The sequence below is a fragment of the Dioscorea cayenensis genome, chromosome 7, assembly GCF_009730915.1.
Source record: "Dioscorea cayenensis subsp. rotundata cultivar TDr96_F1 chromosome 7, TDr96_F1_v2_PseudoChromosome.rev07_lg8_w22 25.fasta, whole genome shotgun sequence".
NCBI lineage: Eukaryota > Viridiplantae > Streptophyta > Magnoliopsida > Dioscoreales > Dioscoreaceae > Dioscorea > Dioscorea cayenensis.
Genome location: NC_052477.1, coordinates 30844282 through 30868757, shown reverse-complemented (window position 1 = coordinate 30868757; position 24476 = coordinate 30844282). Strand labels below are relative to the sequence as shown.

Genomic DNA, 24476 nt, shown 5'->3' with positions numbered 1-24476 from the left:
TTTTAGATTATATAATTAAAATTCTATAAACACCAAAATCCCGGCCACTCAAGAATCCGAAGCTTATTAATCTAAATTAATCATATTGGTCAGTTCTTCTTTGTGCCTCTCTTGACTAGACTTTGGTACTTCTTGCCTTTGCAAGTAGTATTAGTGGTGAGATGTTGGGGCTATGCATTTGATAATTGATAATTATTGTGAGACTCTGAACACTCTGCCAATGTTTTTCCGTATTGGGCACAACTGCATATCCATGATATTACTTTATTTTGTTTTGTTTTTTGGTGTGGTGTACCTAACAGGCCTGCCTACCTTGTGAACGCTGACATTAATGGAATGGCAGTGGGAGGGAAGGAGTACCTCCTGAGCTCCAATTTTGTGTTTGTTTATGTCTGATTGTTGGTTGAGTTGTACACCCTCTGCAAGTTTCTTTAATGGTGATTTTTGTTATGTGACCAACTCTTCTTGTTCTTGATTTGTTCATCAGTAGGTGGCGTTACTGTAATGATGATATTTTGAGCCAGAAAGGTCATTATTCTGTTAAGTGGTAAATAGCTTTTCAGGTTTTTAATGTTGCAAATTTGTGCTTTTGCTTGTGAAGCATAATTGTGATGGTTCATGGTTCCTATATTATTATAAGAAAAGTCGTTGGTTTTTTATTATTTATTTTTTTGCCAAGAAAAGTAGTTGTTAACGCTTGTGTTCAAGTGTACTGATTTCACCGAAAGGAGTTACGTGGCCTTGATTGTGACATGAAGGGTTCTTGTGAAATGTGAAAAGTTCCATTTATATCCAAGCTATAGGTCCGGACTCAAGATATGTGTGCTTATCTTATCTTATCACCTTCACCATCCTTTCTCCCCAATTTTTCATTTTTGACTTGACCAAAGTTTTTTTTTTATTGAAGGGACTTTTACACAACTATTTTATTCTTCTTTAATCACAACTCAGTAACCCATTTTTAACAACACGCTGCTGACCAGAAATTTATTCTTCTTTAATCACAACTCAGTAACCCATTTTTAACAACACGCTGCTGACCAGAAAAAAAAAAAACAACAAAACAAACCAACTGGTTGGAGAAAAAGACTCCGAAAGAAACAAAGACTTCAATCAACCTCCTCAATCTTTGGGCCTGCACCACCAGCAGCGGAACTAGGCTTGTCCTCATCCATGCCTGTAGGCATTCCGGCACCAGCACCACCTTGGTACATCTTGGCAATGATAGGGTTGCAGATGCCTTCCAGTTCTTTCATCTTGTCTTCAAATTCATCCACTTCTGCTAACTGGTTCCGCTCCAGCCAATTCACTGCCTCCTCAATTGCATCCTCTATCTTCTTCTTATCGGCAGCCGGCAACTTGGACGCTATCTTCTCATCCTTGATAGTGTTCCTCATGTTGTAAGCATAATTCTCCAATGTGTTCTTTGCTTCCACCTTCTTCTTATGTTCCTCATCTTCCTGCTTATACTTCTCAGCCTCTTGCACCATCTTTTCAATCTCCTCTTTGCTAAGCCTTCCCTTGTCATTTGTGATGGTGATCTTGTTCTTTTGTCCAGTGGTCTTGTCCTCGGCTGAGACATTCAGGATGCCGTTTGCATCAATGTCGAAACAGACATTGATCTGTGGCACACCTCGGGGAGCTGGCGGAATGCCAGAGAGCTCAAACTTGCCAAGAAGGTTATTGTCCTCGGTCCTAGTCCTCTCGCCCTCATAAACCTGGATCAAAACACCAGGCTGGTTGTCTGAGTAAGTGGAGAACACCTGTTCCTTCTTGGTGGGAATTGTTGTATTCCTGGGGATCAAAACAGTCATGACACCTCCAGCAGTCTCCAGTCCAAGTGAAAGAGGAGTAACATCAAGCAGCAGCAAGTCCTGCACTTTCTGATTCCCCTCACCACTAAGAATAGCAGCCTGAACAGCAGCACCATAAGCAACAGCCTCATCAGGGTTGATGCTCTTGCATAGTTCTTTTCCATTGAAGAATTCTTGCAATAACTGCTGCACTTTGGGAATCCTAGTAGACCCACCAACAAGAACAACGTCATCAACACTGCTCTTATCCATCTTGGCATCCCTCAAACACTTCTCCACAGGCTCCATGCACTTCCTGAACAGGTCCATGTTAAGCTCCTCGAATCTGGCTCGAGTAATGGTGGCATAGAAATCAATGCCTTCATACAAGGAGTCAATCTCAATAGTGGTCTGTGAGGTGGAAGAGAGAGTCCTCTTTGCTCGCTCACAAGCGGTTCTCAGCCTCCTCAGCGCTCTGGGGTTGCCACTAATGTCCTTCTTGTGCTTCCTCTTGAACTCTTGCACAAAATGGTTCACCATCCTGTTGTCAAAGTCCTCACCTCCGAGATGAGTATCTCCAGCAGTGGCCTTCACTTCAAAGATACCTTCCTCAATAGTGAGCAGAGAGACATCAAAGGTACCACCACCGAGGTCAAAGATTAGCACATTCTTCTCACCAGAGGAGCCTCCCTTCTTATCAAGGCCATAAGCAATGGCGGCCGCAGTGGGTTCGTTAATGATTCTCATGACATTGAGGCCAGCAATGACACCAGCGTCTTTAGTAGCCTGGCGCTGAGAGTCATTGAAGTAGGCAGGAACAGTGACTACGGCGTTTTTGATGGTGGTACCGAGATAGGCCTCGGCTATTTCTTTCATCTTTGTGAGCACCATGGAGGAGATCTCTTCTGGAGAGAACTGCTTCTCCTCGCCCTTATAATGAACTACGATCATGGGCTTGTCGCCCGGGCCGGGAATGACCTTGAATGGCCATAGTTTCATGTCAGCTTGCACTGAGGGATCACTGTAACGCCTCCCGATCAAACGCTTTGCATCTGAAGAACATTTTGCAAGAAATTTGTGAGTTTGCTGTGAATTTATATAGTTTTTAGAAATCATGGCATCATTTTGCAAGCATGAGATTGGAAAAGTTCGTGGTTTAATGAAACTGAGGCAATGTTTGGGAAAATTGTTCATCTACCCGGAAATAAAATGGGATCAATATGAACAAACAAAATGAGAAACTAATGAAATCACTGCTGGGTGATCATGACCACGGCGCTATACAAGAGTAAGGGTTCCTAATTGTCTACTTTTATGCCAAACGGCATTTTTCATCCGTCTTTTTCTATTTTATGGTGTTATATTATTTTTTTTGCTTTCCCTCACTGTTAGGGTTAACTTTTTAATTGTACTTCTGTTTTATTTCAATAAATATATAGTTTATCCATATTTTAAAAAAAAACTAATGAAATCATGAATCAAGATTTAAAAAAATTGATGTGGAATTAGAGTAAAGCCTGAAAATTTACTGTTCAATTTGAACACGCGATAATAATCACAGAAATTTTGGAACTTCGAAAAGCTAAAATGCATTAAAAACAAATGAAAATTATAGAAAAAAAGGTAATAAAAAAAATCACATAAGAAAATAATCGCTGATCAATGTGAACAAACACAACAAGACAATAACAATCCCATGAATCAAAACCTAAACAAAAAATTGAAAGTGATTCTTGATTATCTTGAGAAATTTACTTAAAAGACACGATTGAGAAATCACTGAAATTAAATTTGGAGGCTAAAAAGGCTAACACACTTCAAAACGCCTGAAAATCAGATGCAAAATTCACAAACAAACAACCAAGAAGAAAAGGCGAAGGGTGTGAAGGTCGAAGAAGCACTTACCAAAGACGGTGTTGGTGGGATTCATGGCGACCTGGTTCTTGGCCGCATCGCCGATGAGCCTCTCAGTGTCAGTGAAGGCGACATACGAAGGGGTTGTGCGATTCCCCTGGTCATTAGCGATGATCTCAACGCGATCATGCTGCCACACGCCCACACACGAATAGGTAGTCCCGAGATCAATCCCGATCGCCGGACCCTCGCCTTTCGCCATGGATCTGAAACCCTAGATACAAAGATCGCTTCAAAAGCTAGAGAAAAGAGAAATCGAGCTTACTACTTCGCTTCGTTGAGAGCTCGCAATGGTTCGTCAATGGCGGTGAACGGAGGAGGGGGATGGGAGGTGCTTTTATAGGGGGAGTTCGTAAGGTATAGAACCTTCGAGTTTGAGTGACGTGAGCCGTTGGATCTTTTTGATGGACGGTGCGATGGTGTTCGCGCGCTATCCCGGGTGTTCTGGAAGTGTCTGGGTGTCACTGGTTCGTTGGTGATGCCTGTTTGGATTTTCAACATGGAGGAGTTTCTCGAAGGCGGGAAAGTGGGCGGTGATTCGTGGATCCAAATGCGGGTTTTTTATTGGATCCGAACCCGACCCGATATTGAAGGCGGTTAATGACTTGATGGGCCTTTCTAATTTTAGCCCATGTTTTTTTTAGGTTAAGCCTGATCAATTAATTAGCTAAAAAAAAAATAATATATTTTTAAACATTTAAAACTTTTCTTATTTTGTTATTGTTTGTATAATTATATTAAAATTTTGTTATTTTAAAATTTCAATGGGTTTATGATTGGATCCGAACCCGACCCGATAAAGAGGCGGTTAAAGGCTCAATGGGCTTTCTGATTCAAGCCCGTATTTTAAACATTTAAAACTTCTCTTGCTGTGTTATTGTTTTTATAATAATTATATTAAATTTGTATTTTTTAAATTTCAGTAAAAATTGTGTAGTCATGTAATGTTCTACACAACATGTGTCATGGACCCATGGTGAGCAAGGGTTCCTTCCAAAAGAAGAGACACATGGTTTATAAACTAGTTACCATTGTTAATCAAATTAGGAGACTCTTAACTATTATGAATAAAGTTGTTATATAGCATTTTAACAAGGTTTGTCTAAAAAGTGTATTATTAATCATTTTATCATCCATGATACTTCCATGATACTGCAGTACTTGAATTAGTTTCCATTGTTAATCAAACAAGTGATTATTACTGTAAGAGGAATATTTGGGAAGAAAAAAAAGATATATATATATATTACATATATATAGAGGGCCAGTCTTCTAGGGACGTCTCCATAGAAAAATTCTACAGATGCAAACTTAGCCACTGTTGTTTATCACGGATAATCAATCCCTCGCTTCACTCTGTCTTTTTTTTTCCCCTCTTATTTTTCTTATATTTGTAGACACTCTGCCAATGTCGGCTAGGCCGGCCCGACATGGTCTGGGCTCGTGTTATGGCTCGTGTTGGGCAATGCCATAGTTGATGGCCCGTACCAGTCTGGCATGGTTAGGAGATAAGTTATGCTGACTTATTTAGCACCTTGAGTTCATGGTATATAAACAATATATTGTTTCCATTCATAAACTGAAATTTCTTCGATTTTTACTTTTATTTAAATTTCCCAAAAAAGAAAAACTCAAGAGGTTGTGAGAAATGCTTTTTTTTTTCTCTCTCTCTTAAATTTAAAAATAAAATAAAAATAATCCTTGTCACTTGAAGACGTTGAAGGCCGTCTCCTCCATCCTCAAACAGCATTTACATATTCCAATGACGTGGAAGCCAATGATTGATCCATCACTACCCAAATTCCCTTCTTCCAATGAATTTCCGCCACGTGTATGAAAATCACTGCACCATACTTCACATGAGAGCACGAAAAATAGCAACAATAAAAAAATATTAAAAACCAAATCGCTTCGCTCTCACCCTCCACTCCCTCCAATCCTCGCCTCATCTCCTCCTCCTCTCAATCTCCATGGAACTCTAGAGAAACCCTAACGCCATGACGAAATCCCTAATCTCCTCCTCCCTCTCCTTCATCTCCTCGCCTCTCCTCCCTCCATCGCCTCGTCATGGCGGCAGTGGCTTCCCGCTCTACCGACCTCGAAGAGGCATCACCAGAGTCAAGATGAGTTTTCAGGAGATACCGCCTCTTCACTCCTTTGATCCGTTTTTAGATCTCCAGGGCATCGTTTCCAGGGCTGAGGGCCTCCTGTACACGCTCGCCGATGCTGCTGTTGTGGCTGACCCTTCTTCCGCTACCGCTGCTAATGATGCGGCTCAGAAGAACGGCGGTTGGTTCGGATTCATCTCCGAGGCCATGGAGGTTGTCTTGAAGGTAGTTCATTCCCTCATCCTTGCTTTCAAAGGCTTTTTGTTTATAGCTCTTTGATCGCTTCTCGACTTTCATCCCTGAGCTAATCAATACTTTGAAATCCATTTGTGTAATTCATTTTACGTTCAATACTTCTACATGAGAAATGGAATTTTTTTTTTGGGGGAGATATTAACAGTTGATTTTAAGTTTGTTCTGATGCATGTTTAATATTGTCAGTCTGTTGTGAGAACGAACGTAGTTTCTTCTTTGGAATGTCATAAAAGTTGAGATTTATCTGTTTTTCTCTGATTATTTCAAATTTTTATTGTATGATTATGCGCATGTGAGCTGAAATGTTAGTGCTTGATTAATTAGTTGAATTATGAATAATTCAAGAATTTACATTATAGAGATCGCTGATTGCAGGTGTTAAAGGATGGATTTTCAGCAATTCATGTACCATATGCGTACGGATTTGCAATAATTTTGCTTACTGTTATTGTGAAGATAGCAACATTACCTCTGACAAAGAGACAGGTAAGTGAGCAATTCTATCTCAGATGCCAACTATTTAGTAGATAGTGTTTTTCCTTTATATATGTAGAGATGCTTAGTTGCAGTACTCTTGATCAATAGCTTCATCTTTTGGAATTGATGATCTACCTGGTTGCATGAATTGGGCATGATAGAATTGAAGTAAATATTCCTATTTCCTGCCATGATGCAGGCTTCTGACCTTATTATTCAATTAAAAGGGTTTCATTACCTGCTAGTTTTTCTTGAGATTATCCTCTCACATTGTCATTCATCCTCCAGGTTGAGTCAACATTGGCAATGCAAAACTTGCAGCCAAAGATCAAAGCTATTCAAGAGAGATATGCTGGAAACCAGGTTTGTTACATTTGTTAAAGTAGGCATATGTTCTCAGTGCTTTCTGCTTTGTTTTTGATATCTTATCATCTTATGCAAGCTTTAATTTAAACAAAAATAGAGATGTAGATCACTTGGATCTTTCAGAAAGAGTCCGGGTTGAACTAAATAAAGTTTTATTAGGTTCTGACTTTAGTATTAACTTTGCTTTTTTGCTTTTCTAAAATATCTTTCCTTCATTCTCATTTTGCCTTTTTTTTTTGTTTATTATTTTTAGGAAAGAATACAGCTTGAGACTTCTCGTTTGTACCGGCAAGCTGGAGTCAATCCCTTAGCAGGTTTGTCTTAATTGGGTGCTCTCTTCTTTCGCATTAAGGGAAATGCCCTTTTCAATAAATACTCAATAAAAATGTTTTCTTTTTGTTCTGTTTCGTCTGTAGATGTTTATTTCTGTTCTGATTGTTTGAGTTCACTCATCCTAGCTGTGAACTTGGATTGTATGAAATAGCGGTCCTCATTCTCCGTTGCTTGTATTTATAAACAATTGTATTCCTTCTCTGACTGCATTATAGGGTGTTTCCCAACTTTGGCTACAATACCAGTGTGGATTGGTCTTTATCAGGCCCTTTCAAATGTGGCAAATGAGGTATTTCACAACACCTTTTTCTTTGGTGATCTTTTATTGGTCTGGTTTTCTTTATTTTGTACTTGAATCAAGCAATTTTTCAATTGAAGGGATTGCTGACAGAAGGTTTTTTCTGGATTCCCACTTTGTCGGGTCCGACAACAATAGCTGCTCGCCAAAGTGGAGCTGGCATTTCCTGGCTTATACCTTTCGTGGTAATTATTTGTAGAGAATTGATGCTGTTTTTCCTGTTCCTTTTGTCCATTTGTTGATTTAGAACTTTGAGTTGATTTGCTGCCCCACACTTTAACCGTGCTTGAACTTGAGTTCAGTTGACTGCTTTAGGCCCTATCAGGGCTTTGAAACTACTATTAAGACCACCCTGCAAAACGTAAAATATTTCAGCTCTTATTGCCTTGATTTGAGCTGTTTGGTCCAACTTGTATATGTGAGAATCTGGTGGTGCAGGCCAGTCGCCATTATTCATCAATCAACGTTTCTCCACAAGTCTGACCATGTTGAATTGACAAGGATTGGTCCTCCAAATAAATGAAATAATACTGCTTTTCTGTACTGTATTAAATATCCATGTAATTTGAAAACCTAGCCCTCTCCAGCCCTGTGGTCTGTTTGAATGTTCCTGTGACCTTGTTACAACCTAAATTTGTATTTAGAAATAAGGCGTGTATGTTTTGTTTTAAAGTTGGGAAGTGAGTTTTTTTTATTTAATCTTCTAAGCATGGGAAATTTTGTATTTCTATTGTTTTATATCTTCCTGAATATTTGTCCATCCCTTACTTGCTCAGGATGGGCATCCTCCGTTGGGCTGGTCTGACACAGCTGCATATCTTGTTCTGCCTGTGCTTCTTGTTATTTCTCAATATGCCTCTATGGAGCTTATGAAACCACCTCAGGTGCAGTTTGTTTGTGTTATTCTTCTCTGGTTTTAGCATAACAAGCGCTCGGGCATTTCCAGATTGATTGATTTTGTGTTATTTGATGGCAGACGGATGATCCTGCCTCAAAGAATTCCCTCCTTGTTTTCAAGTTTCTTCCTCTTATGATTGGTTACTTTTCATTGTCAGTTCCATCTGGATTATCGCTTTATTGGTTATGTATCCGAATTCAATTTTATTTGGAAATATATTATTCTTTTTTCCAGCAGTTTTGGTTTATCTGCAACCCAAATTGAAAATATAGTTTTTGATGATAAGTCTTTCCTTTTTTTTATTCTGTCATCTATTCCATCATGTGGACTTTTGTCCATGTACTATGATTTTTTTCTTTTTGAATTTATATGAAGTAAATTTTGTACTTCTGAGCAATCTTATAACGCTGTCATTGTGCTAATTCTGCTCAATTATGATTTAATTAAGGGAAAAATACTTTTGGCCCTAGATGTACCAACTTCTGTATTGTCCCACCTAGGTATCGTGTGGAATGAAATTATGCATCTACAACAGGGGTTATGACACTTTGGAGCCTTTATTGTTATTTTCTCCAAGCTTTTGGTATCCGCTAAATATCAGGTGCTATTTATTGGAAAAGAGGGTAAATTTTTGCATATTATTCAACATTTCAGGGATTTCCCGGTCATGTGTGACTTGCTATTAGTGTTTGCTTCTAGTTATTCAGTGTGACATACTTTTTTGTAGTTTTTGTTTTTCTACTGCCTGAGAAATTTCTGCATCCTTAGAATATCTTTATAAGTTGAGTTAATCTTTTTTAGGTTAACAAACAATCTTCTTAGTACCGCACAACAAGTGTGGTTACGGAAACTAGGAGGTGCAAAGCCGGCTGTTGGTCAGGATGGTGGTAGTATCATCAGTGCTGGTCAGGCAAAACGTTCTACTTCGCAGCCAGCGAAGACTGGTGAAAGGTTAATATTCTGAATTCTCTAAACCTGATGCTCTGTCCAGATGAAGTTTGTCATGATACTGATAAATAGTTCGAAAAGCAGATTCAAGCAAATAAAAGAAGAAGAAAAGAAGAAAACGAACCAGGCATTGCAGCCTGAAGAGATGCAGGTTTTGGCTACTGTTTCAGACTCTGATGATACACCAGATGAAAAATCTAAGGTACGCTTTTGTCCCTGAAGTCTAGGTCTCTTTGTTATTATTTTTACGTCCTTCAATACATTTTTCAACGTGTATTAATTAGACTTAGTTAAGAAATTTGTTATTACAAACAATAGCCACACTAAAGAGTAGTGCTTGCTAAAGTTAGTTTATATCCAAACACCTCTTATATCCAAACACCTCTAGTACTTTGACTCCACTGATGAACTTTATTTGTTGGAATTTTGCAAATGTCTGGTAGCTGCTTAAAGACTTTGTAGAATAAAGTTAAAATATAAAAGAAGTGATATGGATCTCTCTAGATAATCTTGATAACCTCCACCACTTGTTTCACCGATTGTAGCTGAATAAAAAGCAGCATATCATTGAATGACTAGACTACATGATGCTTGGACCCTCGCACTAGATGCATACTGCTGCAATATATTCTCTGTATCTTAATCTCAAATTTTCAAAATTGTGAAAGAAGTGATATGGATCTCTCTAGATAATCTTGATAACCTCCACCAATTGTTACACCTATTGTAGCTGAATAAAAGCAGCATATTATTCAATGACTAGACTAGATTATGCCTGAACCCTCTTACTAGATGCATACTGTTCCAATAAATATTCTTTGAATCTTAATCTCAAATTTTCAAAAATGTGAAAGAAGTGATATGGATCTCTCTAGATAATCTTGATAAACTCCACCACTTGTTACTCCTATTGTAGCTGAATAAGAGCAGCATATCATTGAATGACTAGAATAGATGATGCTTGAACCCTCTTACTGGATGCATACTGTTCCAATAAATATTCTTTGTATCTTAATCTCAAAATTTCAAAAATGTGAAGAAGTGGAATGGATCTCTCTGGATAATCTTGATAACCTCCACCAATTGTTACACCTATTGTAGCTGAATAAAAGCAGCATGTTGTTGAATGACTAGACTAGATGATGCCTGAACCCTCTTACTAGATGCATACTGTTACAATAAATATTCCTTGTATCTTAATCTCAAAATTTCATATGGTAGGCTTTCCATTGCTTGTCTTTATCTCAATTAAGTTCTCTATCCATTTTTTAAACTTTATATTTACTTATATTCATTTAAAACCAGTGGACCAAGATCTTAATTTAGAGAAGAAACTGTCTCTAGTTTGTTTGAAACAATGTTAGCTCCTATGGCAGGATGAAGTCTTGGAACAGGCTTATTCATCTAATAGTAACAAAGACCTTCCAACTTACACTGGTTCTCGGAAAGGTAAAAGATCGAAACGGAAGCGTACAGCAAAATAATTGGCAAAGTCCTCTCAGGAGAGACTGATATTTGATATTTCTTCCACTTGTATTCTTATCAAAATGTATGATGGCCATTTTTAAAGCGGTCTATTTAATTGAATAATTGATGTGTAAATTGTCATTCAAATTAGCAAGGCAGCAGAAATTCAACTCTCACAATTACATCCCCCATTGCCTGATCATGAAGAGGAAAGAACATCCATCATCATTTAAAGGTATGCTCTCTCCTGTGCTTTTCATAAATGAGTGGTCAGTCATGTTTGAAAAGATAAGAATACACTGAGAGCTCAACTTGCTTGAATTGTTGGATGGAAATATCTTTTGTGAGATCAAATAAGCCCTCTTTAAACCAACAAACAGTATCTGAATCTGAACTTTTTTTTTCCCAGTTGCTCTTATTTTAACTCTTGTCCATCTCTTTGATTATTGGTACTTCAACTATTTCCTTTCATGCGTTGATTTCGTCATAAACCAGAAGTAGTGTGTTTTTTTCTATAACCAAATGATGCAGTAATTTTGCATCCAACATATTATTTTACTCTTAAATTCAGTTGAGGATTCCGGATAAAACTAAACATATTTGTGTCATCCAAAAAACTAATTATCAGTTTTCACTATATATATATATATATATATGATAATTATGTACTAGACACTAGCCTGCTAGTGATACTACCTGAATTCAAACCTTTTCCTTGAATGAGGGAAATGAAATTTTAATTATTTATATATATATATATATATGAGAATTATGGACGAGCAAACCTTCCACCTTTGAATAGGGAGGGAATTGAAAATTATGCTCATGCATTAGTGGTCTATTTTTTATTTTTATTTTTAAATTTCTATTAAATTAGGGTAAGGAGAGTGAATTGTATAAATATTTGGGATTTATATGCAAAATTCCTAAAAAGGAAATGAATAACAAAGAAAATTTTCACTATATAACCTCTGGACCGCCTCTTCATCTTCGGCGTCTTCTCTCTCTCTACCCGTGCGAGGTCTGGGACGCGGCCGTCTCCGGCGCCTCGTGGTTTTCTCCGATGGCCTCCCCTAGCCAAGCCAGCCTCCTCCTCACCAAGCAACTGAGAGGTAAGGACTCTTTGATCTTTGGGATTCTCTTCGAGGATTTCTGCTCGATCGATTCAGTGTTTATTTATTATTTATTTTTTTTTATCAGATCTCAGCAAGAACCCGGTGGATGGTTTCTCGGCTGGACTTGTCGACGATGTTAATGTTTTTGAATGGAACGTCACCATCATCGGCCCTCCTGACACGCTTTAGTGAGATGTTTCTCTCTTGTCTTGAATCGAATTGGTTGCTCCTTTGATTCAATTTGCTGTTTCATTTATTAGTTTATATATATATATATATATATATATATATTATTGATTTTGGTGTTGGTTTGGTGAGGGATTGTTTTGATTCAGGGTTTTATGCGTCTGCAAAATGAAAAGTTTGGATTTTTATTCGATTGATTGGATTTGTTCTTCTTGTGTGTTTTCCCTTCAGTGATACTTTTTTGGTTTTGGATCCATTTCTAACTTCTGCAAGTTCGTTTCATTCCATGTCCTGGACTTTCGTGCATTGGTTTATGCGTATTCTATAATTAAATCTCGCATAGCTTGTTGTTTGGTGATTCTTCAATTCATTAGTGATTTTGCTCTCTCCCAACTAATAAGGGCTTCTCGAGAATAGCTTCTCTGTTGAGAGGTTCTTCCAAAAAATAAAAAATAAAAACTAATAAGGGCTTCAAATCATACTGATCCTTGCTAGGAATCAGCTCTTGATTTCTCAGTTGGTGAACTAGGATGCTTATGTTCCTCAGGCTGTTGTTATAGTCCTCTTGTTCTGTGTTATCGTATTCTCTGAATATTGTTTCCATGATGACAATCTTTGCAGTGAGGGTGGCTATTTCAATGCGATTATGAGTTTTCCTACTAATTATCCCAACAGCCCTCCAACAGTTAGATTTACATCAGAGATGTGGCATCCAAATGGTTCTCTTTTTTGCATTCTTGAACACTACCTCCCTATTATGTATTTTCCATGTTATCCTTTTGATTTAAATTCTGTCGGTTGTGTTGTCATATCTAGTATATCCTGATGGGCGTGTTTGCATATCAATTCTTCATGCACCTGGGGATGACCCGAATGGCTATGAGCTTGCAAGTGAGCGTTGGACTCCTGTGCATACGGTAGGTTTTTACTGCATGCTATCATGTGTCGACTCCTTTTATCGGGAGAGCCTCATCGTAGTCTTGGAGATAATATAAATACCATGCAAATATTCATGTCAACATGATGATTCCCTTATACCATGAAAATTTATTTCATTGTTTTATCGAGTGGGGAATTAACTGAACAATTACAAAGTTCAGAACTTTTCTTAGCTGTTAATTATCTTGGTGGTTTAAAATACAGGTTGAGAGCATAGTCTTGAGTATTATCTCCATGCTTTCCAGTCCCAATGATGAATCTCCCGCAAACATTGAAGCTGCAGTAAGTATAAAAGGCACTGCTATCCTTTCCATCATTGGCTTGTATTCTCATGCTTTGAGATCATCTTTGATATGTCTCAGTTAGAGCAATTGCTTAAGAACATGTTAACATCTATTGGCTAATCTTTTATATGATTAGGTATTTTCTTTAGGATTTGCAGCTTATATTGAGTTAAAGACAAATACGTCAACTCATTAGTCCTAACGTTTAATGATCCAAAAGAACATGGCAACCCTGTAGTAGTTGTGTCATGATCATGTCATGAAAATTTATTTTATTTTGTAAAAGTATACTTTAGCAGTCAAGCAATTGAGACGTGGTAAATTTAAAAAAGCATTGGATTCTAGTAAACTTCACTTTGGAGGCTTTGTGTGTTCTTTATCCTCAAGTATAGATTCTCCATGATTATGAATTAGATAGATCCCAAGAAGTGTTAAATGCTGGCACATGCATGTCTGGTATGTGTTTTAGACACATGTGGTCACTAGTACATCAAATCCTCGTAATTTGACTTATTTATCAGTTTTTGTCCTATGCGGAAAGATTTTGTTTTCAGTCATATTTTAACTTTTTATGTTAGATTGATTAAACTTATTATATTGCAACTTGATGCTGAAAACTATTAACATGATCTTGTGTAGGATTTAAGTAATTAGGCAATATCATAGCAAAACATACGGATTTTATGGTTTAGGAATTCGTCATAGAATGAACTACTGGAATTCTGCAATGAATGTACTATTAATATTATCTCCAAGACAATGGAGGAATACCTAAAAGTTTTGATTTCACTTTTGAAATTAATCTTTTGCTTCATCCCATTGGTTTTAAGTGTGTGTATCAATTGATCTACAGAAGTTATTTAAGATTAATTTCTTATACTTTTTGACAAAATGTGCAGAAGGAATGGAGAGAGAGGAGGGATGAATTCAAGAAGAAAGTCAGTCGAATTGTGAGAAAATCTCAAGAAATGCTGTAAAGCTGGTTTGGGAACAAGAACAAACCATTGTTAAACCCCCATTTGATTCCCCAACCTCACAAATCTCTGCAAAAAAATAATAATAATAATAATAATAATAAATTAATTTTAATTTTGAATTGGGACCCATTGGGTGGTTGCTGTTGTGTGGTGTTAATTTTATTGCTCTTCCTTGTTCTTGAAATAGAGTCTTGCTTTTAAGCAGTGATGTTTTTGTCTTAGGATATTGTGGAATATATGCTTTTTGGTTTATTTTGGCCAAGTCCTGTCCTCTTATTCAGTGGTTATGCTCTTGTCAGTCTCATGCTTTGAATGGTCTGGTTTGTATGCCTTTTCATGGCATGCGCCAACAAAAATCATGCTTAACTTTAAATTGAAACAGTGGTGTGTGTTTGTGTTTCTGTTTGTGTGCATACTATATATATATATATATATATATATATAAATGTATGTATGTAGCTTAACAAAGATTAAAAAATAAATAAAAACAATTATACCAAACTTTATCTAAAACTAGAAAAGCAATAGATTCTTTCACAACACAAGCATCATTAACATATGAAAACAGCCACAACCAAAGATAGATTGATTTACTTATCTATTTATTTATTAAAAGAAAAAGGGGGGGAAAATTTATCATGGTTTTGACATAGCTCCCCATCCTGACAACAATTCCATCATTATCTCTAACATAGCCAACCTTTTGACCCCACTCCTTCTTCTCCGGCGAGCTCACCGGCACAGCACCCATCTCCACCGCCCTCTGATAAGCTGAATCCACATCCTCATAAGCTAAACACACCTCCATTGAACTCCTCTCTTTCTTCTCCTTCTCTGGCTCTTTCACCTCCCCACTTATCTCATCTGTCTCTCTTTGATGCTTTGGTGTAAATGCTATTGTTGTTTCCCCACTCTCCAACTCTCCCCATCTTCACATTCATATATATATACATACATATATATACATTTCACACTTAAATTAATAACATGCAGTAACAGTAATATATATATATATATATAAAGTTTGAAAAATAATTAAAAACCAATAGATCAAGAGAAAGAGAGACCTGTGAGAGTCGTCTAAACGCCGGACTTTATAGCCAAAGGCACTGGCGTAGAAAGCCACTGATTTGGCTACGTCTTTCACGTAGATCACTGTGTAAGCAAAGACTGGGTTTGGATTTGGAGCCATTTCTTTTTCTTCTTCTTCTTCTTTTCTTGTTTTTACTTGTGATTTCTATTCAGTTTTAATTTATTGAAGAAGAAGAAGAGGCTCTCTTTTATGTTTGGAGTTAAGTGATGTATTTCTTGCATGCATGAGAGGGAGGTGGCATTCATGCACGTCATGACACTCTTCCATCTTCCACGTTTGCATGGCATGGGACCATGTCAAAGTTCTTTGTTCCATGTGGCCATCTAGAATTTTAATACTTATTTTTCAATGTATAAATATATTTTTTAATTTAATTAACCATGTAACTCATGTAATTTTGATAATTACTACCTTGTTTTTTTTTAATTTTAAAATAAATGAATAAATCATATTTCATTAAAAAAAAACACAATAGAGGGAACACAAAAAAAGGGATAAAGAAACAAAGACATAGCCTAGTGATTTTCTACCTTGCTTGTATTTGGGAGGTTTTGAGTTTGAAACCTCTTAAACATAATGTAAAAATAATAAAAAGATGTTTATCGCTAATTTATCAAAAAATAAAATAAAAATAACAAAAAACAAAAATCGGTAAATCACCTGAAATGGACCAGCTTAGAAAGGTAAGGAAAAAACACACAAGAGAGAGAGGAGAAAGAAAGAAGAGAAACCCTTCCCCTGGGAAAGTGCTTTTCTTTTTAATTATTTATTTAAAATTTATAAAAAAAATTTTTTCAAAAGTATTTTTTATATTTAGTATATTTTTAAAATTTTCAATAAATCATATTTAATCCTGTATTTTATCAAATCATATTTAAAATAAAAAATAATTTTTAAAATTTGAATATAATATTTTATAAATTTAAATTATCAACTAACTTATTTAACTGTAAATAAAAAATGGAAGTGGGTATTAAAAAAAATTATATTAAAATAATATTATATTACTTAAATAATATTAAATTTGGTGTGTGTGTGTTTTTTTTTAAAAAAAACATCTATATTTTAACGTTAGTTCGGTGCTTCGCGGGACCATTGTAACGCAGCTAAAAAGTAGCTTCCCAACTTCTCGCGCCGAGCAGTGGAGAGACCGAAGGAGAGCGTTAATGGCGGCGAGCTCGGAGGAGTTGTTCGATCTTGAGGCCAAGAGGAAGGAGGAGGACTCATGGTTCCCTTGCCGCATCTCTCTGAGGTCCTCTGATCCTCTTTGATTCATCACTCTTTGAAAACTCGTGATCGATGCAATGTTTCACTTTAATTTCTTCGTTTTTTGGGTTCATCTGATGGTTCTGAGCATGAGTTGGAGTTCATCTGTGCTTTTTTAAGCTTGATTTACTATTAAATTTCAAAATAAGAGGATGTTCAAAGCATTGAGCTCTCTGGTTGATTTGATTGATTCCATTGTATTGATTGAATCGTTGGATTGCTATAATTCCCCTAATAATTTGAAAAAAATTGCAATTTTTGTAGAACCCTAATCAGGAATGCTGCATTTATTTGAACATTTTTATTGTTGTTAAATATATTAGGATGCTACCTTTTGTGTGTATATTATATTATGTGGAAAGTCCTGAATATATTAGGATGCTGCCTTTATTTGAACTTCATGAAGCAAGCATGAATAAAATCAATCTAGATTTTATAAGTCCAGTGAGTTTCCATTTCTCCATTTCTTGGATTTTCTTGTGTGTTCACAGAAGTAGAAGTTGTTCTTGATTGAATTTGTTCTATGTTAGGCCATGTAGATTCTTATCTTATATAGCTGTATTGTACTATAGCTGAAAGTAGTCTAATTTTTATATATTAGGGTCTTTGTCCTTTTGTGTGTATATTATATTATGTGGAAAGTCTTGAATATATTAGGATGCTGCCTTTATTTGAACTTCATGAAGTAAGCATGAATACAATCAAGCTAGATTTGATAAGTCCAGTGAGCTTCCATTTCTCCATTTTTTGGATTTTCTTGTGTGCTCACCGAAGTAGAAGTTGTTCTTGATTGAATTTGTTCTATGTTAGGCCATGTTTTCTTTATATAGCTGTATTGTAATATTGTTGAGTGTAGTCTAATTTTTATATATTTGGGTCTTTATCCCCTTGTAACAGCAACCTAGTTCATCAACCTAACTAATGTTTCCTATTCTTAATATATGTATTATTTTTTCTTCATGCTAATGCTTGTTGGACATGTTTTCTCATTTGGTTTCGCTTGTTAGGTATATGTGATGCTTCACTATAGTGCTTGGAATACTCTGCTCCTGTTTGTCAAGTGTTCTAGTCCAACACTGAGTGGAGTGATTGTCATCTATGTCTCAAGCACACTAATTCACTTGTTTCATTGAAATAGCATGTAAAATTGTTGCTTTATAAATACTTATAATTTTATTATTGTATACATACAATTGTTAGAAAAAGCTCTCCTGCCTTTAAGTATAATTTGTTTATACAGTCCACATGTTGGTACACTCGACATCCTTGTTGGCTTCAAGGATTACTCGCTGGAAGATACCATATTCAATAAAGAAGATGCTCTAACAAGTCTCCGCTTTCGCTCTAGCCCTCTTCAAGGTGTTGAGTGTCTCCAGGTTAAAGAAGGAGAATGCGTTCTTGCTATGCAAAAGCTTTATTGCAGGAGCCTTTTCTTTGATGCCGTCATCCTACAGGTTTTCTTTCCCTCTGTGAAGTCAACAATTTTATGAATGTTTATCTATTTTATATAATCTTTGCACTCTTTTGTTTGAATCTTGTTTCTTTTATGTTGTTACTTGTGACCTTCTCATCTTAGATATAAATTGGCTATTATGGAGCATGGGATCTTTCCTTTAATTACCAGAGGTGTCTCTGCCATTAGAGAAATCGGGGTTTCACATATGATCGTTTTTCATGTGCTGTAGTTAAGACATTAACATTCATTGAACAATTTGTTTACTACTAGTGTGGTCTTATTCTTATCTCTATAATTTCCAGACGTTCAGAGTGAAACACTCTTCAAGGATTCATTGCAGATGCAGTTTTGAAATCAAATGGCTAAATTCTGAACTTAAAGGCACAACTACAACTGTTCCATCTAATTCAGTAATGAAGCTGTCGGAGAAAGATATTGCAAGCCATCCTGTAGTCATTGAATTCTCAAATTTCTCTGGCCCTACTAATGATTTCAAAGTTCCTTCATTACTTTCTTGCCAACAAGAAACTAATTATGATGTTGGCATCTGTGGTTTATTGGAGAAGCAAATAGAAGAGATCACCAGACTAGCTGATGAATCCAAACAATCCTCCGAAGGCATGATATTTGGAGTTAAAGGGGGTAAGTTCCCCAAAATATAAGACGGAAATTATATATTTACACTATCACGTGCCTTAAAGTATCACAAGAACTATTTCCTGTTCTTTCTTTCTGGTTTAATTGTTCTTGTATGTATAGCCATAACTTTGTTATTCTGTTGTACAGCTAGCATTGGTAGCCCTGCCAACAAATATTTAAGTTCAACAAAAAATCAGAGGATGCTTACAAGAAGAACGAGGAGCCAGGATAATCAACAGGTAGCGGCCGAAGTGGAGAAGCATTCACAGCATAAACCATGCCTCACTCCTCTAGCTGCTCGCGCAGCTCTGGCTTCCTTTGTGCAAGCACTACAGCAGATACCAGAGTTAGCCATTTGTCAAATAGAGAAAGATGTCAACACCAACCCTTGCTCAGAAGATCCCAAGAAGCAGATTGATTACTCTGTTCAAGGTAATGCTTGTGCTCATTTACATTCTTCTAAAAATATTAGCTATTGATAAGTTGGTGAAAGTTGGAAATATATCTGGATCACTAGCCACAAACGAAAGGAGTGCTGAAAAAAACTTTTATAATAAATCTTTTCAATTGCTTATTTTTCATCTGAAGGACGAACACACCTACCTAAACTGAGATGCTTTTCTGCAGACGCCAAACTTTCAAACTCTTGCGCAAGCTCACGGAGACAGACCCGTTCTTCAGTGAGCAAAGAAATCCAAGATTCAATTGACAAATCACAGAAAGGATCATCAAATGAAAATATCAGCAAACCTTCGAACACTAAGAGATTGACACGTTCTCGATTGCTGATAGAGAACAGAAACTCAAACAATTTTCCAGAACAAGAACAGAGCAACCTAACAGAAAATACAGAGGATGCATGTGTTGAAGATTTAGTTACGCCAGAGGACATCAAAAGCAAGAAGAAGAGATGTACTACGGCCTTACCGGGTGAGTATGTCAATGCTTATCATCCTTTGCTATCTAAATCCTAACAAGTTTTGAATCTTCACAGGTGAACTTCCTAGTGGCCCAAACATTACCCAGGTCGGAAATTCTTCTAATAAGCAGAAGGCCAAGCTACCCAGATTGAGTTTTCAACGTCTAACCCGCTCGCAAAACAAGAAATTGCAAGCTTTTTGAACGTTCTGATAAATGTATGTCCTCCACAACCAAAAGGGAAGCATTTACAACTTATCTTCTAATTTTGTAGAACAGACCCTTCTCTTTGATATATATATATGCATATATCAGTCAAGAAAACCATTAGTCTTTCTTCTGAAAAATTGCAATCATTTTGCTATTTAATACCAGGTTGATTAGAAGACAGAACATTTTGTGAAAGGACACAAGTAGAGTTAAAACCAGAACATCAAAGAAGATAATGAAGATGATCGCATAGCGGAGTGGATATCGCGTTAGACTCCGGATCTAAAGGTCGTGGGTTCGAATCCCACTGCGATCGTTCGCCATCGTTGTCTTCTCTTTTGCTCCTCACATCCTTCCAAACTCTCCCTTATCCACAACAAAGGACCACCTCCCATGCATACAAGTTGCAACCCATTCAAGTGTATAAACACTATTAACCTTCTTCCTTGTTTTCACGTTCAGTCATATACATTGGCTCCCATGGGAATAACTTTCTTTGCATGCATAGTAACCACTCATGACTTCCCCTCCCACTTCCATTCTCAGTGGACTTGTGGGACTACAATGCAAGTGAATATAAAGACTAGTTTAGAACCTTCAGAAACTCAAAAACTAGAGAGAAACACAATGGCATTGCTTCTATACCATCTCCTGCTATTCTCCCTCATTTTCAATCTAACCACTTCTGATGATCCCATTGGGCAGTACTGTGACAATAGTTTCACCAACAAGAAGCTCAACCAAAGCATCAATACAGTGCTTACTGATCTCTCAACCAAGGCCTCAATCGGCGGCTTCGCAACATCATCCTCCGGCCAAGGTCTCTCTCTCGTCTACGGCCTCGCACAATGCCGGGGAGACGTCAGCAAAGATGACTGCTCTGCATGCCTTACCAACGCCTCAATTGCACTACCAAAACTCTGCCCAAGCGAAGCTGATGCTAGACTTTGGTATGACTACTGCTTCATACGGTATAATACAAAGAACTTCATTGGTGATTCAGATACAAGTTTTGCTATCATTCTCTACAATGTAGAGAATGTCACAGACTCCGAAGGGTTCGACGAGGAAGTCGGTTCATTGATGAGAAAGGTTAGAGCTCTGGCAGTGAAACCAGGGAATGGAGAGTTTGGTAGAGGAACGAGTGTGTTTAATCCATTTATAACTATATATGCATTGGCACAGTGCACTAAAGATTTGCAGCCATTGACTTGTGCACAATGCTTGTCTTCTGCTGTGGAGAAGTTCCCTGACTATTGCACCCATAGAAAGGGTTGCAGAGTTTTATACAGTACTTGCATTGTTAGATATGAGATATATCCTTTCTTTTTCCCTCCTGGTCTTAGCCATGCTGGAAATGATCATCACTATCTCATGACAAGCTTGCATGCTTAGTGTATTACACTATTAATTACTAGTATGTTGTTTATTATGGACTGTTTGAATAAGTTTGGACAATGAAGTTGTTCATTCATTGTATCATATGAACCATTTAGGTGGTGCTAAGTTTCTAACCAAGTGCTTGTTAGACTGCCTTACTAATCTCTTTGAATTTGATTTTAATTGATATTTTATAAGGTCAAAAGAGAAACGTTTACTATTGTAAGTTTGACTTTTGACTCTTAGTCAAATAATTATTTCTTGCATTTCATTATTTATGATTTTTTCAAGGGGCAAGGGGTAAGACCGTAAGAGTCAGAATATAAAGGCATAATTATCGGGAAGTCCTTAAAAAATTGTGCACTTACTTCTTCATCTTATAATTTTTTTTAATAAATAATATTTTGAAAAGGGATCCAGTGGTTTTTTTCCCATGACCATTTTTATATTTTTTTTCTTCGTTTTCCTGCTTTCTTATTTTGCTAAACTCTTAAAAACAGAATTATTTTATAAGATAAATAACTTCAATATAAATACATATTTATATTCAAAAAATAAAAATTAAAAAAATGAAGTGAGTATAAAAGACAAATAAGAGGTGGTATATATCTATTTCTATTCAAATTTTGAATTCTTATTTCCTCAAATATTAGTAAAACCATTTCTAACATAATTAATCTGAAAGAAAAAAAAAAGGGTTTAATAATAAGTATAAAATGTATAGGTCCTATATGAAAATCAGCAACTTTTCAGGGACTTTTCCGTACTTACACCTACTATAAACGTGAACAAAAACACTTATGGCCTTTATAGAGAAGTGAAAGCGTGTGTGTGTGAGAGAGAGAGAGAGAGAGGGCGAGAACGCGGAGAGAAATTCGGATCGCAATTTGGTGGAGGGGGAAGGATCGAACTTGAGCGCTTCGATCGGGACCCCAGGCCTCAGCGCAGAGCCATGTCGGCCGGGGTCTGCGGGAAGCGTCTTGGGTTCGAGGAATTCTTCGGATCCTCGCCGGCAGCCAAGAAGTCTCGCTGCTTCTACGGATCCCCCATCTCTTCCTCTGATTTTGGATTCGCCTCCGACGACAAGGTCTCCAGCCTTCTCAGGATGTTCCCTTCCATCAATCGCGAGGTATCTTAACCCCTTTCTTCATTTTCGCGTTCGTTTTCTCTTTGTTTTGCTTGTAAAAATCTTATCTTTTGTTTGTTTATAGTATCTAATTATTCTAATTTTCCTATGGAGTTATATCTTCTTCATTTTCACTTGTTCTATGTCTGATAGTTGATTAATAATGCAAATCTGTGGGAAAAATTGGAACTTTATTATTACACTATATGATTCCTGGTGTTCATTATGGTTGTTGATTGGTGGTTGATTGCTTGGCATACTCATAGTGGATGGAAACTTCCGCTTTATTGACCAAGTACTACTGATTTCGAACTGAATTCTTACTGTTGACTGGTTTCAGATGCTAGTTGTATAGCTGATAACACTCTTTGGCAACCTTTACGATTCTTACTTTTAGCTTTGTGTTTGCTATTTTGTTACTCCATGTTGAATGTGGACATCATTCACTTAGTTTTTGTCATTTCTGCACTTCCTGTTAAGTTTTCAGTCGTTCTGATTGATATGGTTATTATTGGTGGCTAGGTTGTTGAAACAATTTTGAAATCGCACGAAGACAAAGTTGATGATGCAATTAAAAGTCTCCATGCTCTTTGTCTTGTTGATGGCTCCACAATGAATGGAGCAGGGGTCCTTGAACCGACATTCCATTCAAATGATGATAGCATCAAAGGTTGGACTACACTCCCTTCCATTTCCATTTTGTAGTAACTTAGTGAAAGAACCAATATATGCCATTCAGTGTCAATTTCTAAAATTGAATCTTCTCTTTGCTTACGCATGGCAGGTGTTCTTGGTGCTCAGACATCAGAGGTTAAGGTTGAAGCTGCTTCGAATAACAGTTTACTGCATGACAGGTCTTCATGGGTCGAGTTTTTTGTTCAAGAAATGATGAATACATCAAATTGGGATGAGGTCCGTGGCCGGATTTCAAGGGTTTTGGAAGCTTTTGAAAGAAGTGTTCTTGAACAACCTACTTCATCAGAAGATGTATATAGTTCAGAACCTTCAACTGGATTTTTATAAGCAAGTCCTGGTGTGTGATGCTGACCTTGAGTTGTTTTCTCTGTTTTAGGCTATTCACAGGGAACAGCAAGAGATTGCTTCTCTTAAAGAGCAGCTGGCTTGCTTGTTGAGGGACAACCAAATCTTAAAGAAAGCTGTTGCTATTCAGCATGAGCGTAACTTGGAGAATGATGAGAGGCTAAAAGAAGTGCAACAGTTGAAACACATTATTAGCCAATATGAAGAGCAAGTTCGGACATTGGAGGTATTTAATCTTCATAAATTTCTCTTCTCGTTTTATAATTAGCTATTCCAAACTTGCTGATAATTCTCAAGGACCCGACACTAATGAAGATTGGAAGGTTAAAGAATGATTTTGACCATTGTAGTGAGCTCGATCACCACATGTGTCTAGAAAATTAATTCAAATCTAGTTTTACAAATTAAAGATAACAGGTCACACCTTGATCGAAACATGAGTATCTATATGGAATTTTATCTTGTGTACTGCCTTTTAATCCAAGCTATTAGATAAGCAATCTGAAATCTCAAGCCAAAAGCAAACTAGCAATACTAGAATGATTATTTGATAGTTATTTGAATGATGGGTGCTCTTTTCATTGTTGATGCAGCTGCATAACTACACATTGAGAGTTCACCTTCAAAGAGCACAGGAAGACACCTCCATTCCAAGTCAGTTCCATCCTGACATATTCTAAGTGTGAGATTTCCATTCACCAGCTTGAATGCAATACATGCGAAGGTCTGATACAATCAATGGAATGAGCATGGAAATCCAGTGATGATTTAGGAGCCTTTGCGCCATTTTTCATCAAGTCACATGCTTGCCTAAAAGAGTTTGATATACTACAGCTGAGTTTATCAAAGGCTGCTTCTCTAATTGTTGTTCTTGTTGTGCCAACATTGTATTAAGGCATATTATGTGTAGTGTTTTTTAAACTATTACTGTAATGGCTTGACTATTTTGTAAAACAAGTTTTGGAAAGAAATTAATTGCTAAGATTTTG

At 36.8% G+C, this 24476-nt stretch overlaps 7 protein-coding genes and 1 non-coding gene across 10 annotated transcripts; 6 read left to right on the top strand and 2 right to left on the bottom strand.

Moving 5' to 3' along the window:
* Positions 1-880: 880 nt before the first annotated feature.
* LOC120264300 (heat shock cognate 70 kDa protein 2-like) lies at positions 881-4040 on the bottom strand. Its single transcript, XM_039272106.1, has 2 exons — positions 3699-4040; positions 881-2845 (listed from the first exon to the last, which is right to left on the bottom strand). Exons 1-2 carry the CDS (start codon positions 3907-3909, stop codon positions 1110-1112), a joined length of 1947 nt encoding a protein of 648 aa, XP_039128040.1. The 5' UTR covers positions 3910-4040; the 3' UTR covers positions 881-1109.
* Positions 4041-5618: 1578 nt separating this feature from the next.
* Positions 5619-11044, top strand: LOC120264302 (inner membrane protein PPF-1, chloroplastic). The gene is made up of 11 exons (XM_039272108.1): positions 5619-6040; positions 6446-6556; positions 6836-6910; positions 7167-7227; positions 7462-7535; positions 7625-7729; positions 8321-8428; positions 8521-8624; positions 9244-9393; positions 9475-9592; positions 10767-11044. The coding sequence occupies exons 1-11, from the start codon at positions 5705-5707 to the stop codon at positions 10872-10874; spliced, it is 1350 nt and encodes a 449-aa protein (XP_039128042.1). The 5' UTR covers positions 5619-5704; the 3' UTR covers positions 10875-11044.
* A 771-nt stretch (positions 11045-11815) lies between these two features.
* LOC120264303 (ubiquitin-conjugating enzyme E2 7-like) lies at positions 11816-14620 on the top strand. The gene is made up of 6 exons (XM_039272109.1): positions 11816-11969; positions 12058-12160; positions 12780-12877; positions 12975-13075; positions 13302-13379; positions 14281-14620. The coding sequence occupies exons 1-6, from the start codon at positions 11921-11923 to the stop codon at positions 14356-14358; spliced, it is 507 nt and encodes a 168-aa protein (XP_039128043.1). The 5' UTR covers positions 11816-11920; the 3' UTR covers positions 14359-14620.
* Positions 14621-14631: 11 nt separating this feature from the next.
* Positions 14632-15550, bottom strand: LOC120265346. The gene is made up of 3 exons (XM_039273217.1): positions 15426-15550; positions 15008-15287; positions 14632-14688 (listed from the first exon to the last, which is right to left on the bottom strand). The coding sequence occupies exons 1-3, from the start codon at positions 15548-15550 to the stop codon at positions 14632-14634; spliced, it is 462 nt and encodes a 153-aa protein (XP_039129151.1).
* A 1013-nt stretch (positions 15551-16563) lies between these two features.
* On the top strand, positions 16564-20220 carry LOC120264926. Of its 3 annotated transcripts, none has more exons than XM_039272820.1 (7): positions 16564-16703; positions 17958-18171; positions 18476-18815; positions 18960-19244; positions 19440-19742; positions 19807-19948; positions 20106-20220. In XM_039272820.1, exons 1-6 carry the CDS (start codon positions 16618-16620, stop codon positions 19932-19934), a joined length of 1356 nt encoding a protein of 451 aa, XP_039128754.1. In that variant the 5' UTR covers positions 16564-16617; the 3' UTR covers positions 19935-19948; positions 20106-20220. The 3 variants fall into 3 exon arrangements, with proteins under 3 accessions (XP_039128754.1, XP_039128753.1, XP_039128755.1); XM_039272821.1 differs by lacking the exon at positions 20106-20220 and adding an exon at positions 17725-17858 and having other exon boundaries at positions 16584-16703; positions 19807-19964; XM_039272819.1 differs by lacking the exon at positions 20106-20220 and having other exon boundaries at positions 19807-19964.
* Positions 20184-20256, top strand: TRNAR-CCG. The gene has a single exon. It is a non-coding gene; the product is annotated as a tRNA-Arg (tRNA).
* Positions 20257-20299: 43 nt separating this feature from the next.
* Positions 20300-21525, top strand: LOC120264929 (cysteine-rich repeat secretory protein 55-like). Its single transcript, XM_039272823.1, has one exon. The coding sequence runs from the start codon at positions 20334-20336 to the stop codon at positions 21333-21335; it is 1002 nt and encodes a 333-aa protein (XP_039128757.1). The 5' UTR covers positions 20300-20333; the 3' UTR covers positions 21336-21525.
* A 625-nt stretch (positions 21526-22150) lies between these two features.
* LOC120264930 lies at positions 22151-24436 on the top strand. Its single transcript, XM_039272824.1, has 5 exons — positions 22151-22449; positions 22969-23116; positions 23231-23433; positions 23519-23713; positions 24081-24436. Exons 1-5 carry the CDS (start codon positions 22273-22275, stop codon positions 24165-24167), a joined length of 810 nt encoding a protein of 269 aa, XP_039128758.1. The 5' UTR covers positions 22151-22272; the 3' UTR covers positions 24168-24436.
* The last annotated feature ends 40 nt before the right edge of the window (positions 24437-24476 follow it).